At 45.7% G+C, this 23,703-nt stretch overlaps 1 protein-coding gene across 1 annotated transcript in view; it reads right to left on the minus strand.

Annotated features, from left to right (window-relative positions):
- The window catches only part of LOC120031594 (igLON family member 5-like), a 75,344-nt gene that overhangs the window by 1,676 nt on the left and 49,965 nt on the right, over window positions 1–23,703 (minus strand). The window contains exons 7-10 of the mRNA XM_038977402.1: window positions 13,723–13,955; window positions 11,692–11,811; window positions 2,900–3,031; window positions 1,971–2,091 (exon numbers count right to left, since the gene is read on the minus strand). Of these exons, the coding sequence (XP_038833330.1) occupies window positions 1,971–2,091; window positions 2,900–3,031; window positions 11,692–11,811; window positions 13,723–13,955 (606 nt within the window). The remainder of the gene's footprint in view (window positions 1–1,970; window positions 2,092–2,899; window positions 3,032–11,691; window positions 11,812–13,722; window positions 13,956–23,703) is intronic.

A 23,703-nucleotide genomic window follows, 5' to 3' on the forward strand; every position in this document is an offset into this window, starting at 1 on the left:
ATCTACCTAACCTATTAAATCAAATCAAATCAAATTGTATTAATCACATGTGCCAAATACAACAGATGTAGACCTTACCGTGACATGCGTACTTACAAGCCCCCTCTGAATTGTCACCACCTCACCTGACAATTCTAATATTCAAAATGTAACAGCACTTAAATCTACAATACTTTCTGGTGTGCCGCATTACACTGCTCTCTCTCTTTCTCTCTCTCTTTCACTCTCTCTCTTGCTCTCTCTCACTCTCGCTCTCTCTCTCGCTCTCTCTCTCGCTCTCTCTCTCGCTCTCTCTCTCGCTCTCTCTTTTTCTTCTCTCCCATGGCATTTTGTTTATATTTGAAAGGATTGGGTAAGTGTTACCAATACAGAGCTGAGTTTTTACCATATTACTCATTACAATCCAATCCTTTGCTGTCGAGAGAGACAGAGAGAGAGAGAGAACATTAAATCACACCTCTTAGCAGGAGACTGTTACTATATTCTCCCCAGAGATCTCAGAATAACACATTCCCCCTCCTCTCTGTCACTACCTCACCTGACAATTCCAATAAAAATCTAACAGCACTTAAACCTACAATACTTCCTGGTGTGCCCCATTAGACTGTGTTCTCTCTCTCTCCCACCCCCCTCGCTCTCTCTTTTCTGTGTTCTTTCTCTCTCTGTCTCGACAGCAAAGGATTGGATTGCAATGAGTAATATGGTAAAAGCTCAGCTTTTTGGTTACATTTACCCAATCCTTTCAAATATAAACAAAGTGCCATGGGAAAGAGGGAAGAAAAGAGAGAAGGTACACCAGAAGGTATTGTAGTTTTAAGTGCTGTTTAATTTTGACTATCAGAATTGTCAGGTGAGGTAGTTACGGAGGAGGGGGAATGTGTTATTCGAGAGAGAAAGACAGACAGAGAGTGAGAGAGAAAAATAACTTTGTTTATATCTGAAAGGATGTGTTAGCAATACCGGAAGAAAATCTACCTAACCTATTAAATCAAATCAAATCAAATTGTATTTGTCACATGCTCCAAATACAACATGAAATGCTTACTTACAAGCCCTTAACCAACAATGCAGATTTAAGAAAATAGAGTTTTAAGAAAATATTTACTAGGTAATTTGTACATGTAGGTAGGTGTAAAGTGACTATGCATAGATAACAAACAGCGAGCAATGCAAATAGTCCGGGTGGCCATTTGATTACTTGTTCAGCAGTCTTATGGCTTGGGGGTAGGAGTCTTTTGGACCTAGACTTGGCGCTCCGGTACCGCTTGTCGTGCTGTAGCAGAGAGAACAGTCTACGACTTGGGTGACTGGAGTCTTTGTCAATTTTTTGGGCCTTCCTCTGACACCGCCTAGTATATAGGTCGTGGATGGCAGGAAGCTTGGCCCCAGTGATGTACTGGGCCGTACACACTACCCTCTGTAGCGCCTTACGGTCGGATGCCGAGCAGTTTTTATACCAGGTGGTGATGCAACCAGTCATGTTGACCAGTTTTAAGGTCTTGCTCACATCAGCTACGGAGAGAGTGATCACACAGTCGTCCGGAACAGCTGGTGCTCTCATGCATGCTTCACTGTTGCTTGCCTCGAAGCGAGCATAAAAGGCCCGTCTGGTAGGCTCGCGCCACATCCGACGAGCATCAGAGCTGGTATAGTAGGATTCAATCTTAGTCCTGTATTGACGCTTTGCCTGGTTGATGGTTCGTCTGAGGGCATAATGGGATTTCTTATAAGCGTCCGGATTAGTGTCCCGCTCCTTGAAAGCGGCAGCTTCAGCCTTTAGCTCAGTGCAGATGTTGCCTGTAATCCATGGCTTCTGGTTGGATATCGATGCACTTATTGATGAAGCCGGTGACTGAGGTGGTATACTCCTCAATGCCATTGGATGAATACCGGAACAAATTCCAGTCTGTGCTAGCAAAACCGTCCTATTAGAGAAAAAGTGAAGGAGAAGGAGGAGGTATTTTTCTTACCTGCGGTCGTCTCTGTACCACTCAAAGGAGGCTGTGGGTACTGCCATGGCCTCACAGCGCAAAATGGCCGTCTTGCCCAGCTGGGCTGGCATGTTCTTCACGTCTGTGATCATGGGAGGGTCTGAACAAGGAAGAAGGAGGGAGAAGTGAGAGAAATCTTTAACATATGTACACAACGATAGTGATTAAAAGTTAAGCTCAGACAAAGAAAGGCTCAGTGACCTTCAAGGCCGAGAAAGGTTGAGGTTGATAAATACATGACATATAAAATTATTAAGACATACAAACGTTTTAGAACACCTACTCATTCAAGGATTTTTCTGTATTTTTTAAATATTTTCTACATTGTAGAATAATAGTGACGACATCAAAACTATGAAATAACACATATGGAATAATGTAGAAAACAAAAAAGTGTTCAACAAATCAAAATATATTTTATATTTGAGATTCTTCAAATAGCCACCCTTTAGCACACTCTTGGCGAGTGGTTTGCTGATGTCAACATTGCGAACAGAGTGCCCCATGGATGCAGTGGGGTTATGGTATGGGCAGGCATAATCTACGGACAACGAATACAATTGCATTTTATCGATTGGCAATTTGAATGCACAAAAATTCCATGACGAGATCATGATGCCCATTTTGAGGTCCTTTTTTTTAAACGGTATCTGTAACCAGTCATGTGACATCCATAGATTAGGACCTAATGAAGTTAATTCAATTGACTGATTCCTCATCTGAACTGTAACTCAGCAAAATATTTTTAATTGTTGCATGTTGCGTTTATATTTTCGTTCAGTATAGTATTATCTTATGGGAGGTATACTATGTGTGGGGTGTCTGTGTCTGTGACTGTTTCTTTGTCTGTCTGTGTGTCTGTGTATGTGAGTGCATGCGTGTGTTTTGTGGTTTATAGGGACACTCACAGTTGACGGTGACCTTGACCTTGCGTATGTCGGGCTGCGTCACTCCGTTGTTAGTGATGCACTCAAACTCTTCCGCCTGATGCCGCTTGATCTCTGTTATGTCCAGGAACTCCCCTTCACTCATTAGACCATCTGATTGGACAAAGGACAGGGTCAAATGATAGAGGTCAGAGGTCATCACAGGCTGAAAAGTGCGTTTGTTCAGGGTCGATTAAATCAATTAGTGTGAAAGTATCAATTTTTTCCCGCTAGATGCCACTGTTACTAATACTGCCACCACACACAAATAACTGCAATAGTGTTGCGCTCCACTTTCTGGAGAACAGACTTTTGAAATCAGTGGAATGCCCGGTGGAAGCAGAGTATGATAGCTAAGGAGGTGGAGAAAATTCTAGAGTTTGATTGCAAATATGCGAATGAGGTTGAAAAAAGAATACACAGAAAGAAGCCTGTTGTACGAAACCCCTGTCTACAGTCTACAGAAAAAAAGGCAAACTCGACTCCATCATTCATTGAATCAGATGGCTCATTCATCACAAAACCCACTATGTTGCCAACTACTTAAATTACTTTTCATTGGCAAGATAAGCAAACTTAGGTATGACATCCCAGCAACAAACACTGACAGTACACATCCAAGTATATCTGACCAAATTTGAAAGACAAGAATTGTACTTCTGAATTCCGTAAAGTCAGTGTGGAAGAGGTGAAAAAAATGTGTTGTCTATCAACAATAACAAGCCATCGGGGTCTGACAATCTGGATGGAAAATGACTGAGGACAATAGAGCACGATGTTTCCACTCCTATTGGCCACATCTTCAATTTAAGCCTACTAGAAAGTGTGTGTCCTCAGGCCTGGAGGGAAGCTAATGTAATTCCGCTACCCAAGAATAGTAAAGCCCCTCAAATAGCCGACCAATCAGCCTGTTACCAACCCTTAGTAAACTTCTGGAAAAAATTGTGTTTGACCAGATACAATGCTATTTCAGAGTAAACAAATTGACAACAGACTTTCAGCACACTTATAGGGAAGGACACTCAACAAGTACAGCACTTACACAAATGACTGATGATTGGCTGAGAGAAATTGATGATAAAATTATTGTGGGGGCTGTCTTGTTAGACTTCAGTGCAGCTTTTGACATTATCGTCTGCTGCTGGAAAAACGTATGTGTTATGGCTTTACACCCCCTACTATAATGTGGATAAATAGTTACTTGTCTAACAGAACACAGAAGGTGTTCTTTAATGGAACCCTTTCAAACATAATCCAGGTAGAATCAGGAATTCACCAGGGTAGCTGTTTAGGCCCCTTACTTTTTTTCTATCTTTACTAACGACATGCCACTGGCTTTGAGTTAAGCCAGTGTGTCTATGTATGCGGATGAGTCAACGCTATACACGTCAGCTACTACAGCAACTGAAATGACTGCAACACTTAACAAAGAGCTGCAGTTAGTTTCGGAATGGGTAGTAAGGACAATGTTAGTCCTAAATATTTCCAAAACTAAAAGCATTTTATTTGGGACAAATCATTCACTAAACTCTAAACCTCAACTACATCTCATAAATAATACTGTGGAAATTGAGCAAGTGACTAAACTGCTTGGAGTAAACCTGTATTGTAAACTGTCATGGTCAAAACATATTGATACAACAGTAGCTAAGGCTGCTCTGCCTTCTTAACAACACTATCAACAAGGCAGGTCCTACAGGCCCTAGTTTTGTCGCACCTAGACTAATGTTCAGTAGTGTGGTCAGGTGCCACAAAGAGGGATTTAGGAAAATTGTAATTGGCTCAGAACAGGGCAGCATGGCTGGCCCTCAATCGTACACAGAGAGCTAACATTAAAATACTTGGAAACAGCTTGGACACCCACGCATACCCCACAAGACATGCCACCAGAGGTCTCTTCACAGTCCCCAAGTCTAGAACAGACTATGGTAGGCGCACAGTACTAAACTCAGCAAAAAAAGAAACAGCCCTTTTTCAGGACCCTGTCTTTCAAAGATAATTCGTAAAAATCCAAATAACTTCACAGATCTTCATTGTAAAGGGTTAAACACTGTTTCCCATGCTTGTTCAATGAACCATAAACAATTAATGAACATGCACCTGTGGAACGGTCGTTAAGACACTAACAGCTTACAGACGGTAGGCAATTAAGGTCACAGTTATGAAAACTTAGGACACTAAAGAGGCCTTTCTACTGACTCTGAAAACTACCAAAAGAAAGATGCCCAGGGTCCCTGCTCATCTGCGTGAATGTGCCTTAGGCATGCTGCAAGGAGGCATGAGGACTGCAGATGTGGCCAGGGCAATAAATTGCCATGTCCGTACTGTGAGACGCCTAAGATAGCGCTACAGGGAGACAGGACGGACAGCTGATTGTCCTCGTAGTGGCAGACCACGTGTAACAACACCAGGACAGGATCGGTACATCTGAACATCACACCTGCAGGACAGGTACAGGATGGCAACAACAACTGCCCGAGTTACACCAGGAACGCACAATCCCTCCATCAGTGCTCAGACTGTCCGCAATAGGCTGAGAGAGGCTGGACTGAGGGCTTGTAGGCCTGTTGTAAGGCAGGTCCTCACCAGACCTCACCGGCAACAACGTCGCCTATGGGCACAAACCCACCATCGCTGGTGGGTTGGCACAAACCCACCAACCCACCATCGTGTATGACCTGTGAGGTAATATTAATTGTATCTCAGAGCCATGTGCATTGCTATTTATAGCCTAATGTTAGCTAGCTAGCTAGCTAACATTGAATCTAGTTGGTTAGCTACCTGCAGGTTGATGCAGCGTAGTAACATTATGAGTTGGGATTATGGTTCATTTTGTAGCTAGCTAGCTAGCTGCATGTCTAAACAAAATATTCCACTATGCAAGGTACCATATCACTGTACAGTTTACACCTTCTGTATTCTGTGCATGTGACCAATAAACTTTGATTTGATTTGATATAGTGTGTGTTTACCAGCAACGGTAACGTGAAGAACAACATGACCTGCATTAAAGTCAAATTAGGAAATAACGTTAGGCCAACGAGACAGTGTCCAAGCTCAAAAATTCTCTGGTAGAAAGCCCTGCTTTTATTTTGTCACACTCACAACCGTAAACTATTAAATTCTGTAATTTGCTTGCCGTTAACTTGCAAATAATGAGCGTGTTGTGAGTATATTTTCCTGTAACTTAACATTAGCTTGCTAGCTAACAAGCTAGAAACGAACCAAAGTATTGTTAAGAAAGTTGCTTTAAGTTGCCTGGTTAGTAAATACATTTTAAACTGATGGGTTTATTGGTGTTAAAATACACCAGTTATGCTACTTTGGACCACCAGGCTGCTGATGTCATGTATGTGAATCCTTAAAGAGATGGGTGGGGCTAAGGCTTAAGAGGGTGTGAACAATGCTGAATGGGTGCTGACAAAGAACTTTCCAGTAAGTGTACAAAAATATTCAAGGGCTATTTTCAACTTTCAAAGCAGCATTACTTTCACATTCAATCAATCAATTGTATTTATAAATCCCTTTTTACATCATCCGATGTCACAAAGTGCTATACAGAAACTGTAGTGTATGATATACCATTGTGCTTGCTCTGAGTTTCTACTTTTATCCTATGTACAAAAACACAATTTTAAATGTTGCTACTTTTAAGACCGAATCGAGCTGGTCGGTCACAAACGGATCACAATATTGTCTTTTCAACTTTGGGTAGAAAACCAATAGCTTTTGCTCATGACGAGATGAAATGGGTGTGGTGGCAGCATCAAGTGGGAAAAACTTGGTTCCTCACAATCATTTATGGTAAAGAACACAAGCTATTTTCTCTGAACAGGGGAATAAAACCATCAACAGATTCACAAAGGTTGAAGAAGCAATACTCCAAGCGCAGCACTACTTGTCAGACATAGAGAACTGATACTGTATACTGGTTGTTGGGGTGGGATTGGTGTGGGGTGTGGGAGGTCTGTGGGTGACTGGTCTGTGGATGATTCCTCATGTCTTACTCATTGTTAGAAATAATTATGGTCCAAATTGGATGTTAGGTACTATATTTATTGAAAATTATATGAATCCTATAAATTAAAAGGGCCAATCAATTAGCTTAATTTCTCAGAGATCAAATTATATTCCTTCAACTTGGTGCCTAATGAACACGACCCAGGTGTAAAATAAAGTTGCCCTAGATGCTGATTTATGGTCAGTTTGGGGGTTTTGCCAGGTGTGGATTGGAGGAGGTGGAAGCTGATCCTAGATCTGTGTTGGAGTACCTGTATGTCCGTGAGCAACAGATACTGAAGCTAGGAACTGAGGCTTGACAACAATGTTACATCACTACTTCACAAAGCCTCAACAGAAATAAATAGGTATTTATTTTTAAACGTTGGCCACACCAAACTCGACAGGGGTAACAGTGTGTGCGTCACTATGCAGTAAGAACAATATGGGGCTGTTATGTGGTGTTGACAAAACTCCCTAGTGCCCTGACAAGCAAATTAGTCTGTCTCACACTTCAGCAGCCCTCGTTTTCCTCTGGCGACGTGACGGCAAAAGTCTTTACTGAGTCAAAGAGGCCGGCAGGCTAGAATATATTGGCTTTATTCGCGTAAGGGAATGGATGCAGAGGTGTTATTAGAAGGACAGCGTCGAGAGGGAACATTGAGGGAACGTTGCCCCACTGTGTGTCTCCACAAAGCCAGCTGTCTGTCTGGCAGCCTCCAAGCTCCAACACCATTAAGCTTTTCTCCTATTTTCCCCATTAAAGAAGCCAGGCTGTGGAACACGACATAATACATAATCTGTCTACTAACAAGGAAATCCACAGCTTAAATTGCTGCTCAGTTATCATAATAAAAAAATGAAAAAAGCCAGCCAGTCAGTGGACCACTGGCCTCCACACACACACACACACACACACACACACACACACACACACACACACACACACACACACACACACACACACACACACACACACACACACACACACACACACACACACACACACACACACACACACACACACACAGTGTTGTCGAGCAACCCCCCAGCCCCCCCATACACACATGTGCCTGCACCCGAGTAACAACTGACGCAAGACACTCTAAACGGTAGCGATAATTCCTGTCAGAGATTAGCGCGGCGGTTCCAATTGAAGATTATACTGGGGGATTATTAGCTGCGGCTACTGAGCTGGAGATGATTATCTGCAGCTGCTGCAGTGGCGGTACAGCCTGCCGCCCACCACCCTGTAGCGAGTAGTGGCAGCAGTGGCGAAACGCGTTGGGGGTTTACAGCAATGTTATTCACTCATAACATTAGCCTAATACATTTGGCTCCCCTGTGACATCTCCGTTGACGCTGGCTGAGCACCCACTCTGCCCCTGGGGAAGAAGGGAAGGCAAGGGAAGGGAAATAAGCCAGAGATCCAAATCACTGAGACACAACCAGAGCTGCAGAAGACATTTAAAGAGACTGGCCTAATATATTAAATACGGCTTCTAGAAAGGAGGGAGGGAGGGAGGGAGAGAGAGAGAGAAATACAAAAATGAACAGAGAAAGAGAACGAGTGGTCAAAATCTAAATAAAGAGAAAGGGAAGTCCGGTCGGGGTATTTCATGTGCATTTTGTGACTAGTTTAATTCTCAGCAGCTGTATGATGTAATATGTCAGAGCACAGCATCCTCCTTACCCCTCTCTTCATTCCCTGCTTCCCTCTGACTTATCGCTGACCGTTCCTCCACAGCGAGATCATATCAGGGAATCAGTCCTCCAGTGAATTTTCATAGCTCTCACAATGGCCTGTAAAACACTGCAGCTCCATCAGACGCTTACACAGACACTACTGGAAGAAGACCTAGGGCTGCCTCAGATTTTTTTAAACCTCAGATTTAATTTTTTTTATCTTTATTTAACTAGGCAAGTCAGATTAGAACAAAGTCTTAGTTACAATAACGGCCTACCAAAAGGCAAAAGGCCTTCTAAACAGTTCGCTATTCCCTATTTAATGCATTATTTTGACCAGGACCCAAGAGGACTCCCCTCAGGCTCTGATTAAAAGTAGTGCACTATATAAAATATGGGGTGCTTATATTTGTCCTGTTTCACACATGTACAAGTATGACATGGAAATGTGTTTTCTGCTCATCCCACTCCCCCTAAGAGTGGGGTCATGGCCAGGGTTTAGTCATTTTTTCACAGTGACCCTGGAGCAATTAGGGTTAAGTGCCTTGCTCAAGGGCAGATTGACAGATTATTTCACCTAGTTGGCTGGGGATTCTAACAAGCACTCTTTTAGTTACTGGACCAATGATCTAACCGCTAGGCTACCTGCCACCATACAGCAACTGAAAGGTTGGATGTTTAATCCCCTACTCTTGAGCAAGGCATTGCTCCAGGGTTGCTGTCAATAATGGACGTCCCTTTCTCTTTATTTCAATTTCGACCACTCGTTCTCTTTGTCTTTTTTTGTCTCTCCGTTTCTCTCTTTCTCTGTTAATTTTTGTCTTCCTCTTTCTCGCCTTCTCTCTCTTTTCTCATTTCCTTTCTCTCTCTTCTGCTTTCTCTATCTTACCCTCTCCCTCTCTCTCTCTCCTTTCTAGAAGCTATAATATATTAGGCCAGTCTCTTTAAATATGTCTTCTGCAGCCCTGGTTGTGTCTCAGGGATTTGGATCTCTGGCTTCTTTCCCTTCCCTTGATTTCCCTTCTTCCCCGGGGGCAGAGTTGGGTGCTCAGCCAGCGTCAACGGAGATGTGTGGGGGTGCCATTTCAGACGCAGGCCTGGACTCCCACCACCAACCAAACACTTAGATTAGACCTGCGGGGAAAAGAGGAAGCCAGACGGATGGTTGAAAGGAAAGAGGTCAAAGTTTAGATCTGCCCTGCAGTGAAACTGTAGTCCATTTCCCTATAGGACGTTGACACTTTATGAGCACTGAGCAGTCAGACTCAGTCAGAGCCTTTGAGATATATTGCAGTGGAGTGTTTCTGTAGCAGAGGTGGTCTGGTTCTTTCTAGCGCTATCAGCGGTAGTCGAGCATCTGGCAGGCATTGTTTGTTTGACTGAGACCATAGTGAATGGAGTCTGATGCGATGGAGTACGTGGGCCAGAGAGCATCGATGTGGCGTGCTGTTTGGCGATTAAGTGAGGAGTGTGTGAGTGAGGTTATTTGTCTGTGTTAATGTATGTGAGTGTGTATGTGCATCTTATCTAATGGATGAGATGTCCAATGATAAGAGCTTGAAGTCTCAGATTTAATGGGGGTTTAGGTGATGTCTGTGAAAGAGTGTGAATGGGAGATGGAGATGGTATCAGTGAGAGATAAAGTGGGCAGGAGCAGTACTAGGAGCAGTGTGTACACGTCTGGGTTGTATTCATTAGGCATCCATTGGAAGGAAATAGACTGACACAGGGAGGGACTACCTGTTGTTTGCTGTTGCAAAACGTTTTAAAACTATTTCTGTTGCCAGCACTTATGAATAAGGGCCCTGGTGACCAGGGGAAAGATGACACCACGGTGCCACCATGCCAGGTGCAGAGGATTGTCTTCAAGTTGTGTCTCTACACCTATGTAGGGGTCCCACTGTAATCTATCCACCAATGCAGTGTCTGAATAGAGTGACAGGTGCATGGTGGATTGTCTTGAAGGTGTGTGTCCCGACTCCCTACACCCAGGCGGGATACCCCTCTACCAATTTGTCTCCCACTCACTGCAGTGTCTGAATAGAGGGACAGATGGTTCGCAGATTCTCACTGTTTCTCTAGGCTTCTCTTTCCCCTCCCTCTCTCCTCCCCACCACCACTCCCCCAGCAGCCCATGGCTTCGCTGCAGTGACTTCCACAGAATAACAATGCCGCCCTATCTCACACTGCAAACTGAAGGGGTGTGTGTGAGGGAACGAGGGTGGGGGAGTATAGTGATGACAAGGAAGAACTGCTGTACGTCTGCAGACAAGCACAGCAAGTGGCTGTAATGTACATTAAGGGTGTGTGTGTGTGTGTGTGTGTGTGTTATCAGGGCATAGAGAGGAAATTGAGCAGGACTTCCAGCTACTTCCAAGCTGTTGCACCCCCAGTAGGTCACTGTAACACATTGTAACATTGTGCTAAACCTATCTAGCGCCTAGCAGGGTAACTTCAACATGCTCAACACATCCTATGAGATGCATCAACATGAAATAAATCATTTAAAATCTTACCATCGATGGTGGCAGACATGGTAATAGGATAGGAATCATTTCACGAACAAATCTAAATGGATATGACTTAGCTTATTAGACGTTTTATCACGACCACCCTCGAAACCAATGTATAAATAGTGTTCTAATGACAAACATCATTATTAGCATTGTTGACATGGTGAAGGCGGTGACAGTGAGGATGGTGACAGATGCTGATGATTGTGGCTGGCATGCATTATTTGTGGATAATTATGTGTGATGTGATGTGTGTGTGTGGGTGTGTGTGTGTGGGTGTGTGGTGTGTATGAGAGGGAACTAGCAGCCACAGCTTGGGTGTGATGGAAATGGTAACAAGGGCAGGTGACAGTGGACATGCGACACTCTAGGGACTAGGACAGAGGGTAGGGGACTATGACAGAAAACAGGGGACAGGCAGGTGACAGAAACAAGGGACTGGGAACAGGGACTAGTTAGTATAGACTACGACAGCGGACAAAGAACACGACACAGAGACTGGGAAAGGGACGGGCAACTGGGAGAGGAGACATGAGGACTGGGTACTACAACAGGAGACAGGGACGGGCGTCTTACATTTGTTCTCCTTCCAGGTGACAGTGGGTTCAGGTCGTCCCACCGCCAGACAGAAGAGGTATACATTGCCCCCCTCGTTCACTGACACGTCTTGGGAGATGTTGACGATTCTGGCTGGCACTGCAAGACGAAAGAGTTGGGTTTTATTGACAGTCATGACTTGACAAAAAAGAGGAACTAGACCTAAGCTGCCCTCCCCTCACTGTTTGCAAGGTATAATCAAGGTATACAACTGAAATGACAAGCATATAAGTAAGGGGTTACCAAAATAACAATACTACCAATGACAAACACTGATTCTCTATTATAACAAGACAAAGCTATAGAATGTTCTTCACTTTGGTGTTGAATATAGGGATGGAAATCTTCACTCAAGGTCTAGAAGTTTCTCTCTTTGGTAGTTGCTTTGTTTTTTTCTTTTCACAGCATGACCACCATCAAATGCTGTTTTTCTCTAAATTGCCATTCCAGAGCAGGCACTATGCATATAGTTAGAAAGATAACTAGATGGTCCTTGAATTTAAATGGCCCATTATCGTTGCTTTTAATGAGCTTGGCCATGAGGCTGTTTTTCTGCGAAGCATCTAACTACAGGATCCCATTTTTAACTCTCTGGCCAGGCGAAAATTCTCTTGCGATAAAGCAAAGATTGGAGCCATCGCTACCCCACCATGGCCGTCACTGTTTGATGCAGTGACTCTGGGGTGTAATTATTTTGTGTGATATCGCGGTTCAGACTGAAATTGGAGGCGACTTGGAAACTAGGGAAACATGGTCATCTGTGTGCCCATTTGCCCTGCGGATAAATGCTTCTCCTTGGCACCTGCACTGTGTGAACAGTCTGTTGGAGAGTGGCTGGCTTAGCCTTCTGGGTAATCCTGCCTGCACCCTGCCTATATACAGACACACACGCATGCAAGTACTGTATTCACGCACGCACGCACGCACGCACGCATGCACGCACACACACGCACGCACGCACGCACGCACGCACGCACGCACGCACGCACGCACGCACGCACGCACGCACACACACACACACACGACTGCTGAAACATGCCCAGCTTGCTCTCTCTCTCTCCATCTCTGCAGCAGCATGGTGTGTGTGTGTGTTGGCCAGTTGATATAATATTTTTCATTTTTATACCGCCGGTCTTGTATTACTGCGATATGCTAGTACACAAGGTACAATATACATAACAATTGACACATGCAGGGAGAAAAGGTCTGCAATCCATCAGCCGAGCAGCCGGGCGCCAATAAATCACGTCACTCAGGATCAGTCTAACTCTCACTCACTCCACCGTTGCCTTGACGATAGGCCCAGATCTGGTCCTGCACTATCAATTATTCAGTCAGGCAGTTGGACAGCCTCCTGTATAGCCGCCCATATCGTCTTACCCACTTACCCCAGGATCTACCCACCCCTCTCAGTTCTGAGGTAAACTTGCATCAGTGCTAATGTATTGGGCTCGAGGCTCAGTTGCTAAGGCCTCAGTTGGCTGCTTTCTTTGCTCAGTCCAAGGCTCCATCCACTGCACAACACTAACAAAGGCCTTGGGCCACTTTACATTTTTTTTGTAAAGTAAAAGTAAAGTTGTGTTTACAATTGCTGGACTAAAACCTGGAGGTGAATAAATAATCCCGTAAATAAAGTGGTACGTGCCCATTACAGAACCAAGTACAATATGTACTGTAAACACATTAAAATATAGCAATTAAAGGGCTAATACACCTAAATATTTGTTTACTTACCCTGTAAACAGTCAATGGACAAAGAGAAAGATAAAGCCATGCTTTTTTTGTTTTTCCCTGGCTGCTGTCACCAAATCATAACTCGTTAGCTGTTCTTGTCCAGAAACAAAGTCCATATCCCCCAAATTAGCATGTTTTAAATATCCTTTGACAAATTCATTAATGTAGGCAACCAATGTCAGACACTTTGGGATGATTTGGGCTTGAGATTTAAAACATGCAAATATTTTATTCTCCCCCATCTTTCCCCCCACCTAGATGTCCCCAGGGACTCACCTTGGACGATGAGGAAGACGTGGGCTATGCGGGGCTTGTTGCTGGCCTGGAAGCTGCAGGTGTACAGCCCCTCGTCAGCCACCTCCACTCTCTCTATCTGGATGGAGAAGTCACTAGTGTTACTGTTGACCAGCGACACCCGTCTGTCCAGCGACCACTTGTCTGTCCCCGCAAACAGGATGTTTGAGCGGTTCAACCACGCCTTGTGGGTCACCTCCTCGTCGATTTTACACCTTTGAGATGGAGGGGGAGAAAACAGGGGATAAGACAAGACCCAGATAATTTATTAATAATCATTTATTTCACTTGAATAGCGCTTTTCATTACAGAAAATAATCTCAAAGCGCATAAAAATCAAAACAAAGAAACAACACATATAAATGTAGATGGTAGAGATGGATATTGAATGTCTCTATTTGGCTTGGGATGAAAGGCTGGGAGTTGAGGCAGTTTGGATTGGAAAGGCAGTGTAGCTTCAGCGAAGGGAGGGGGCATCAATAGAACAGACAGAGAGAAACAAAGACAGTCTGACAAACAGGCCCAGAGCGCTTTCTCAGTGCACCGCATCTGCTTTTCCTCCATAGGACCTGCTCCTCCGTAAGTACTGGTCCTCCATTGCCTGGGTGATGCTACGGCTGCTGAAAAGTGCACGAAAAGCCACCACACCTTGGCAGTGGTTAAGAACAGTCCCTCTTCTGCCATCTCTGGCCACAGCATCCAGTACTAGTTGTAATTCTTCCCGACAGATGAAGCAATAAAGCCGGGGCTGCATTATTGAATCCAAACAGCCAGTTAGCTAGCTAGCTAACTATATGACAAAAATATTACTTTTCATCCCAATTCTGCAACTCTGAGACTCAAGACTACAAGATGTACAGTAAGTGATCAACCCCCACAGCAGTCAACCCCAATATTTACAGAGCTCTTGAGGAGGAGCAGAAGTGAACCCTGGAACTCCAAAGAACTTCCGATGCGTTTGAAAACAACAGCTGTTCCATCGCGGCTGTAAAAGGCTAGCTAGATAAGCTAGCTAACTTAGTGTAGTTGTTTTCTCAAGGTCAAAATTACGACCGAGGACAAATCTATTTTTAAAAATTAAAGTTAACAGATTTCCCAAAAAAGCATCGCAGCGGGCTGCATTGGGGCGGCAGGTAGCCTAGTGGTTAGAGCGTTGGACTAGTAACCGAAAGGTTGCAAGATCGAATCCCCGAGCTGTTGTTCTGCCATCATTGAAAATAAGAATTTGGTCTAAAACTGAATTGCCTAGTTAAATGAAGGTAAAATAAAAAATAAAAAATTGCCTTCGTGGAAAGTAAAATTAGCAGCAGGAGGTGGAGGCTCCAAGATGATGTATAACACATGGGTAAGTTGTTTATTAAGTTATAGAAACAGAAGGCCTGCACACTGTTAAAGCTCCCAATTCCCTGATTTATTGACAACGTTTTGATCCGAAACGGGTCTTGGTCAGGTCAAACAAACTGAGTTTCACATCCCAAAATATACACATTTCACCTCACGTGACCACTGCGGACATGACGCATGGCGGGTGCAAAAACAAGTTGTGTATCTCTAATCATTTAATAACAATGAGATGGGCACATGTAGTAGTTCCAGAAAATAATATATATTTACAAAATGACCAAGTGGTTAACCTGGAAGACAAGACAAATCAATGTCTTGTACATCAATGAAATATGAATGTAAACTCTTGGTTCAGACCTCTAGTAGACATGGTATATACATGGTGAATCTAATACAATTCTCCTCTCAGTATCCCCCCCCAGAAGTTTTAACATGTTCGATACTGTCACGTTCCTGACCTGTTTTCTTTTGTCTTGTATTTATTTAGTTGGTCAGGGCGTGAGTTGGGTGGGTTTGTCTATGTGTGATTTTCTATGTTGGGATGTTTGTGTTCGGCCGGGTATGATTCTCAATCAGAGGCAGCTGTCAATCGTTGTCCCTGATTGAGAATCATACTTAGGCAGCCTGGGTTTGACGTGTGTGTTGTGGGTGTTTGTATCTCGTGTCAGTGTTCGTGCCACACGGGACTGTTTTCGGTTTTGTCACGTTTGTTGTTTTTTTGTATTTGTAAGTGTTCAGTTTCGATTTAATAAATTATCATGAGCACTACCCACTCTGCGTGTTGGTCCGATCCATGCTCCTCCTCGTCTGAGGAGGAGAACGACTATGACGACCGTTACAGAAACACCCACCCCAAAAGGATCAAGCAGAGTGGGAACAGACAGCAGCAGCAGCAGAGACCGAGGACACAGGACTCGTGGACTTGGGAGGAGATCCTGGACGGCAAAGGACCCTGGGCTCAGCCAGAGGAATATCGCCGTCCCAAGGCGGAGTTGGAGGCAGCGAAGGCAGAGAGGCGCTGGTATGAGGAGGCAGCGCGGCGACGCGGTTGGGAGCCCGAGAGTCAGACCCCAAAATTTCTTGGGGGGGGGGCACACGCGGAGTGTGGCAAAGCCGGGTAGGATACCTGAGCCAACTCCCCGTGCTTACCGTGGAGTGAGAGGGCGTCGTACTGGTCAGACACCGTGTTATGCGGTAAAGCGCACGGTGTCCCCAGTACGCGTGCTTAGTCCAGTGCGGGCTATTCCACCTTGCCGCACTGGCCGGGCTAGGTTGGGCATCGAGCCGGGTGTCATGAAGCCGGCCCAACGCATCTGGCCTCCAGTGCGTCTCCTCGGGCCGGCGTACATGGCACCAGCCTTACAAATGGTGTCCCCGGTTCGCCAGCATAGCCCAGTGCGGGTTTTTCCACCTCGCCGCACTGGCAGGGCTACGGGGACCATTCAACCTGGGAAGGTTGGGCAGGCTCGGTGCTCAAGAGCGCGTGTCCTCCTTCACGGTCCGGTTTTTCCGGTGCCACCTCCACGTACCAGTCCTCCGGTGGCAGCCCCCCGCACCAGGCTGTCTCTCCGTCTTCTCTCTCCAGTTGCTCCCACCTGTCCAGCGCTGTCAGAGCCTTCCTCCTCTCCAGCGCAGCCAGTGTCTGAGCTGCCTGCCTGCCCAGCGCTGTCTGAACTGTCTGCCTGCCCAGCGCTGTCTGAGCTGCCTGCCTGCCCAGCGCTGTCTGAGCTGCCTGCCTGCCCAGCGCTGTCTGAGCTGCCTGCCTGCCCAGCGCTGTCTGAGCTGCCTGCCTGCCCAGCGCTGTCCATCTGTCCCGAGCCGTCAGAGCTGCCCGTCTGTACTGAGTCTTCAAAGCCGCCCGTCTGTACTGAGCCTTCAAAGCCGCCCGTCTGTACTGAGCCTTCAAAGCCGCCCGTCTGTCCTGAGCCTTCAGAGCCGTCTGCCAGACAGGAGCCGCTAGAGCCTTCCGCCAGACAGGAGCTGCTAGAGCCTTCCGCCAGACAGGAGCCGCTAGAGCCTTCCGCCAGACAGGAGCCGCTAGAGCCTTCCGCCAGACAGGAGCAGCCAGAGCCTTCCGCCAGACAGGAGCAGCCAGAGCCTTCCGCCAGACAGGATCCGCCAGAGCCATCCAGCCAGGACCAGCCAGAGCCGTCCAGCCAGGACCAGCCAGAGCCAGCCAGCCAGGACCAGCCAGAGCCAGCCAGCCAGGATCCGCCGGGGCCGCCAGCCAGCCAGGATCCGCCGGGGCCGCCAGCCAGCCAGGATCCGCCGGGGCCGCCAGCCAGCCAGGATCCGCCGGGGCCGCCAGCCAGCCAGGATCCGCCAGGGCCGCCAGCCAGCCAGGTTCCGCCAGGGCCGCCAGCCAGCCAGGATCCGCCAGGGCCGCCAGCCAGCCAGGATCCGCCAGAGCCAGCCAGCCAGGATCCGCTAGAGCCAGCCAGCCAGGATCCGCTAGAGCCAGCCAGCCAGGATCCGCTAGAGCCAGCCAGCCAGGATCCGCTAGAGCCAGCCAGCCAGGATCCGCCAGAGCCAGCCAGCCAGGATCTGCTAGAGCCAGCCAGCCAGGATCCGCCAGAGCCAGCCAGCCAGGATCCGCCAGAGCCAGCCAGCCAGGATCCGCCAGAGCCAGCCAGCCAGGATCCGCCAGAGCCAGCCAGCCAGGATCCGCCAGAGCCAGCCAGCCAGGATCCGCCCCTCAGTCCGGTGCTGCCCCTCAGTCCGGTGCTGCCCCTCAGTCCGGTGCTGCCCCTCAGTCCGGTGCTGCCCCTCAGTCCGGGGCTGCCCCTCAGTCCGGAGCTGCCCCTCAGTCCGGAGCTGCCCCTTAATCCAATGGGGTTTATATGGAGGGTGGCCATTGGGAAGAGGCCACGGAAGCGGGGTTTGACTATGGTGGGGTGGGGACCACGACCAGCGCCAGAGCCGCCACCGTGGACAGACGCCCACCCAGACCCTCCCCTGGAGTTTATGCTGGTGCGCCCGGAGTTCGGGCGCACCCCGTTCCTGACCTGTTTTCGGTTATGTCACGTTCCTGACCTGTTTTCTTTTGTCTTGTATTATTTAGTTGGTCAGGGCGTGAGTTGGGTGGGTTTGTCTATGTGTGGTTTTCTATGTTGGGATGTTTGTGTTCGGCCGGGTATGATTCTCAATCAGAGGCAGCTGTCAATCGTTGTCCCTGATTGAGAATCATACTTAGGCAGCCTGGGTTTGACGTGTGTGTTGTGGGTGTTTGTATCTCGTGTCAGTGTTCGTGCCACACGGGACTGTTTTCGGTTTTGTCACGTTTGTTGTTTTTTTGTATTTGTAAGTGTTCAGTTTCGATTTAATAAATTATCATGAGCACTACCCACTCTGCGTGTTGGTCCGATCCATGCTCCTCCTCGTCTGAGGAGGAGAACGACTATGACGACCGTTACAGATACCAATGTATCTCAGAGAGCTAATGTTGTGACGGGCCTCCATGAAATGCGCAGCCACAAGGTTTCTCTGGTCAAGGGTCCTGATATTACTCCTGTGTTCTGCTATCCTTGTTTTCAGAGCTCGTTTTGTTTTTCCTACATAGCATAGACAACAAATACACTTGATCAGGTATATCACATTTTTTGTATCTTAATGGCCTTGCCCGTAATAGGGTGATTGAACATCGTGCATTTGTTCGTAAAGTTACACTGGGTACATCCGCCACATCTAAAGTTACCGTCCGGCACATTGTCTAGAAAGGTATCACGTGGCACTGGTGGAAGATCGGACCTCACCACCATTTGACTGATGTTGGGGACGCCTCTGAAGATGACCCACGGAGGTTCTTTAACCTCTTTTCCAGTTGTGGATCAGTGCTCAAGATGTACCAGGGTTTTTTAATGATGTGGTCAAACTGTTTACCAAGTGGGGAGTATTGAAGGAAGCATTGAACGCGTTGGTCAGGAGGTCGGAGTAGTTTGGGCGTGAGGCTGTAATCCTGGGTCATATTTTTATAACGTTCCCTTGCGTCTTGCAGCCATTCCTCTGGGTAACCCCGCTGTCTGAAACGCTCATCCAGATAGTCGACTTGATTATCATAGTCACTCTGTGTACTACAAATCCTGCGTATGCGACCGTATTGGCTAACGGGGAGGCTCTTTTTTTAGGGGTGTAGGGTGGAAGCTGTCTCCTCATAACAGGGAATTCCTGTCCGTCGGCTTCTTGTATAGATCCGTGCTAAAACCATCCCCTCCCTCTTAATCAAAATGTAAAGAAAACGTATTTCATTCGCATCAAAGGTGAGGGGGAATTTCAAAGGTTCACTGCTTGTATTTATGAAGGAGTGGAATTGATGAAGTTCTTCTGCTGTGCTCTGTAATAGAATGAATACGTCATTAATGAAGCGTTTGAAGGCCCAAATCCCTGTAATTTGCATGAAGAGAAGACGGAGAAAAAGAGGACAGAGGTCGGGCTGCATTCTGAGGATTCTTAGGCGATTGAATAAACCCCCATTGCCTTCCGTTCTCCTAGCTAACATGCAATCATTGGAAAATAAAATCGACGACCTACGACGAAGATTAAACTACCAACGGGACATTAAAAACTGTAATAGCTTATGCTTCACCGAGTCGTGGATGAACGATGACATTATCAACATGATTGTATTAATGTCCCGTTGGTAGTTTAATCTTCCTCGTAGGTCATCGATTTTATTTTCCAATGATTGCATGTTAGCTAGGCAGGATAGGACAGCGGCGTCTGGTAAGACAAGAGGGGGCGGACTATGTTAATTTGTAAACAACGGAAGTCTCAAGGTTTTGCTTGCCTGAGGTAGAGTATCTCATGATAAACTGTAGACCACACTATCTACCTAGAGAATTTTCATCTGTATTTTTAATAGCTGTCTACATACCACCATAGACCGATGCTGGCACTAAGACCGCATTCAATGAGCTGTATTTCGCCATAAGCAAACAGGAAAACGCTCATCCAGAGGCGGTGCTCCTAGTGACTGGGGACTTTAATGCAGGGAAACTTAAATCTGTTTTACCAAATTTCTATCAGCATGTTAAATATGCAACCAAAGGGAAAAAAAACTCTAGACCACCTTTACTCAACACACAGAGACACGTACAAAGCTCTCCCTCACTCTCCATTTGGCAAATCTGACCATAATTCTATCTTCCTGATTCCTGTTTACAAATAAAATTAAAGCAGGAAGAACCAGTGGCTCGGTTATTAAAAAAGTGGTCAGATGAAACAGATGCTAAGCTACAGGACTGTTTTACTAGCACAGACTGGAATATGTTCTGGGATTCCTCCGATGGCATTGAGGAGTACACCACATCAGTCATTGGCTTCATCAATAAGTGTATCGATGACATCGTCCCCACAGTGACAGTACGTACATACCCCAACCAGAAGCCATGGATTTACAGGTTACATCCGCACTGAGCTAAAGGCTAGAGCTGCCGCTTTCAAGGAGAGGGACTCTAACCCGGAAGCTTATAAGAAATCCCGCTATGCCCTCCGACGAACCATCAAACAGGCAAAGCGTCAATACAGGACTAAGATCGAATCATACTACACCAACTCTGATGCTCGTCGGATGTGGCAGGGCTTGTAAACCATTACAAACTACAAAGGTAAGCCCAGCTGAGAGCTGCCCAGTGACACAAGCCTATCAGACAAGCTAAACTATTTATATGCTCGCTTCGAGGCAAATAACACTGAAACATGCATGAGAGCACCAGCTGTTCCGGAAGACTGTGTGATCATGTTCTGCACAGCCGATGTGAGTAAGACCTTTAAACAGGTCAACATTCACAAGGCCGCAGGGCCAGACGGATTACCAGAATGTGTACTGCGAGCATGCGCTGACCAACTGGCAAGTGTCTTCACTGACATTTTCAACCTCTCCCTGTCCGAGTCTGTAATACCAACATGTTTTAAGCAGAACACCATAGTCCCTGTGCCCAAGAACACTAAGCTAACCTGACTAAATGTCTACTGACCCATAGCACTCACGTATGCAGCCATGAAGTGCTTTGAAAGGCTGACATCAACACCATTATCCCAGAAACCTTAGACCCACTCCAATTTGCATACAGATCTACAGATGACGCTATCTCTATTGCACTCCACACTGCCCTTTCCCACCTGGACAAAAGCGATTGTGCAGGCTACTTTGTGCATCATTTCACTATTGTACTACATAATTGATAAATCGTATACCTCCACTACACTCATTTGATACGCATCAGTGGGGATTAAGAAGTGAATATACTGAAAAGAAAGTGGGTATAAGGCGTATACTTGCATATAGCCTCCACTACACCACTGGCCCTCTGTGTTTTACAAAAAGTGTACTCTCCTACATGAGTGCGCTGGTATTACTGTTGCTGCCTTTTCAGCATCATTACCCTGTCACACACTGAAGGCCTAGGTCCAATAGGTTTGCCACTGTGCAAACATGTCGATAATACAGTGCATTCGGAAAGTATTCAGGCCCCTTCCCTTTTTTCACATTTTGTTACGTTACAACCTTATTCTCAAATGAATTAAAAAAAATCCTCCTCAATCTACACACAATACCCCATAATGACAAAGTCAAAGCATTTTTTTTGGAATTTTTGCACATTTATTCAAAATTAAAAACAGAAATACCTTATTTACATAAGTATTCAGACCTTTTGCTATGAGACTCGAAATTGAGCTCAGGTGCATCTTGTTTCCATTGATCATCCTTGAGATGTTTCTACAACTTGATTGGAGTCTCCCTGTGGTAAATTCCATTAATTGGACATGATTTGGAAAGGCACACACCTGTCTGTATAAGGTCCCACTGTCGACAGTGCCTGTCAGAGCAGAAACCAAGCCAGGAGGTTGAAGGAATTGTCCGTAGAGCTCCGAGACAGGATTGTGTCGAGGCACAGATCTGGGCAAGGGTACCAAAACATTTCTGCAGCATTCAAGGTCCCCAAGAACACAGTGGCCTCCATCATTCTTAAATGGAAAAAGTTTCGAACCACCAAGACTCTTCCTAGAGCTGACCGCCTGACCACTGAGCAATCAGGGGAGAAGGGCCTTGGTCAGGGAGGTGACCAAGAACCTGGTTGTCACTCTGACAGAGCTCCAGAGTTGCGCTGTGGAGATGGGAGAACCTTCCAGAAGGACAACCATCTCTGCACCATCTCTACCAATCAGATATTTATGGTAGAGTGGCCAGATGGAAGCCACTCCTCACTAAAAGGCACATGACAGCCCGCTTGGAGTTTGCCAAAAGGCACCTAAAGGATTCTCAGACCAGATTCTCTGGTCTGATGAAACCAAGATTTAACTATTTGGCCTGAATGCAAAGTGTCACGTCTGGAGGAAACCTTGCACCATCCCTACGGTGAAGCATGGTGGTGGCAGCATCATGCTATGGGGATGTTTTTCAGCAGCAGGGACTGGGAGTCAAGAACGAGGGAAAGATGAACAGAGCAAAGTACAGAGAGATCTTTGATGAAAACCTGCTCCAGAGCGCTCAGGACCCTCAGACTGACATCCGACAATCCGACAATGAGACAAGATCTCTGTCTCGAGTACTACAACACTGACTCAAAAGTTAGCTTGATCTGCAAGCTCTTTTTTTTAATGTGAACCGTTTTTTAATCCGTTTTTGCTATTGGGACTGGGCATCAAATTCCAGAGCCCTTTATTGCAGAGTTGGGTCACTGAGGTGGTCGGTTTTCAATTCACTAACACTTATCATGTGGTTTGTGCAGGCTGAAATATGGTGAGTCGGATGTTATCGTAAACTTTGAAATTAGAAACAAGCATGGTAACAAGCATTCATTGTTACACCAGGTACAGTGTAACTTTGAATTATTACAATTATTTAGAATACATGTTACAGTGTAATTACATATGTAATTACACTGTAATAAGGGCCCCTTACGAAGTGTTACCGTCTTTTTCATTAGACAATTAATGAAGCTAACCATGTTGATGGATACCAGATTTGACTTTTACAGCTACTGTACATGCGTCATGAAATGGATTAGTGCAAGCCCTACCCTTGTAATGAAGGTAGGCCTTAAAGTTGCAATATGCAGAAATGCCTTGTTTTCTGGTTGCTAAGATTCTAGTAGTTCGCCTAATTTCAGTTTATGTGACAAAACAAGCAGTGTAGAGAATCATTGTAGCATCTAAACTGCTGTGAAATATATTTTAAATAGCCAAAAATATTGTATTTTCAGCTTTTTGAAGTTAGTGTAGAAAACCAAAAGCAAAAGGTGCAAAAACGACTAAACATAAGAACAGCAAGCATAGAAATAGCGCACATATACCAGATATACCGCTTCTTAGACTGGCTTTCAAAGACAATGACAGATCTATAACTCAAATTTCTATGTGAATTTGGTCAGGTCGCAAATATCACTATCGTGAGTGAGTGCAGAAAGGAATATTTTAAGGTTAATTTTGAATTAATTTCAAATTACATTTTGATCATCCTGTTGCAATTAGTATATGCAATTCAATATTATCACCACAAAGAGTCAGCACTAGCATTCGTAAACAAACCACTAGCCAGGTCTCGTAATGTAAGGTTGTTAATACATACCTAGCACAAGGTAGCGGTTCATAACAAATACTGTATGTTTCTTAATTGAAACT

This window comes from Salvelinus namaycush, chromosome 37, assembly GCF_016432855.1.
Source record: "Salvelinus namaycush isolate Seneca chromosome 37, SaNama_1.0, whole genome shotgun sequence".
NCBI classification, from domain to species: Eukaryota; Metazoa; Chordata; class Actinopteri; order Salmoniformes; family Salmonidae; genus Salvelinus; species Salvelinus namaycush.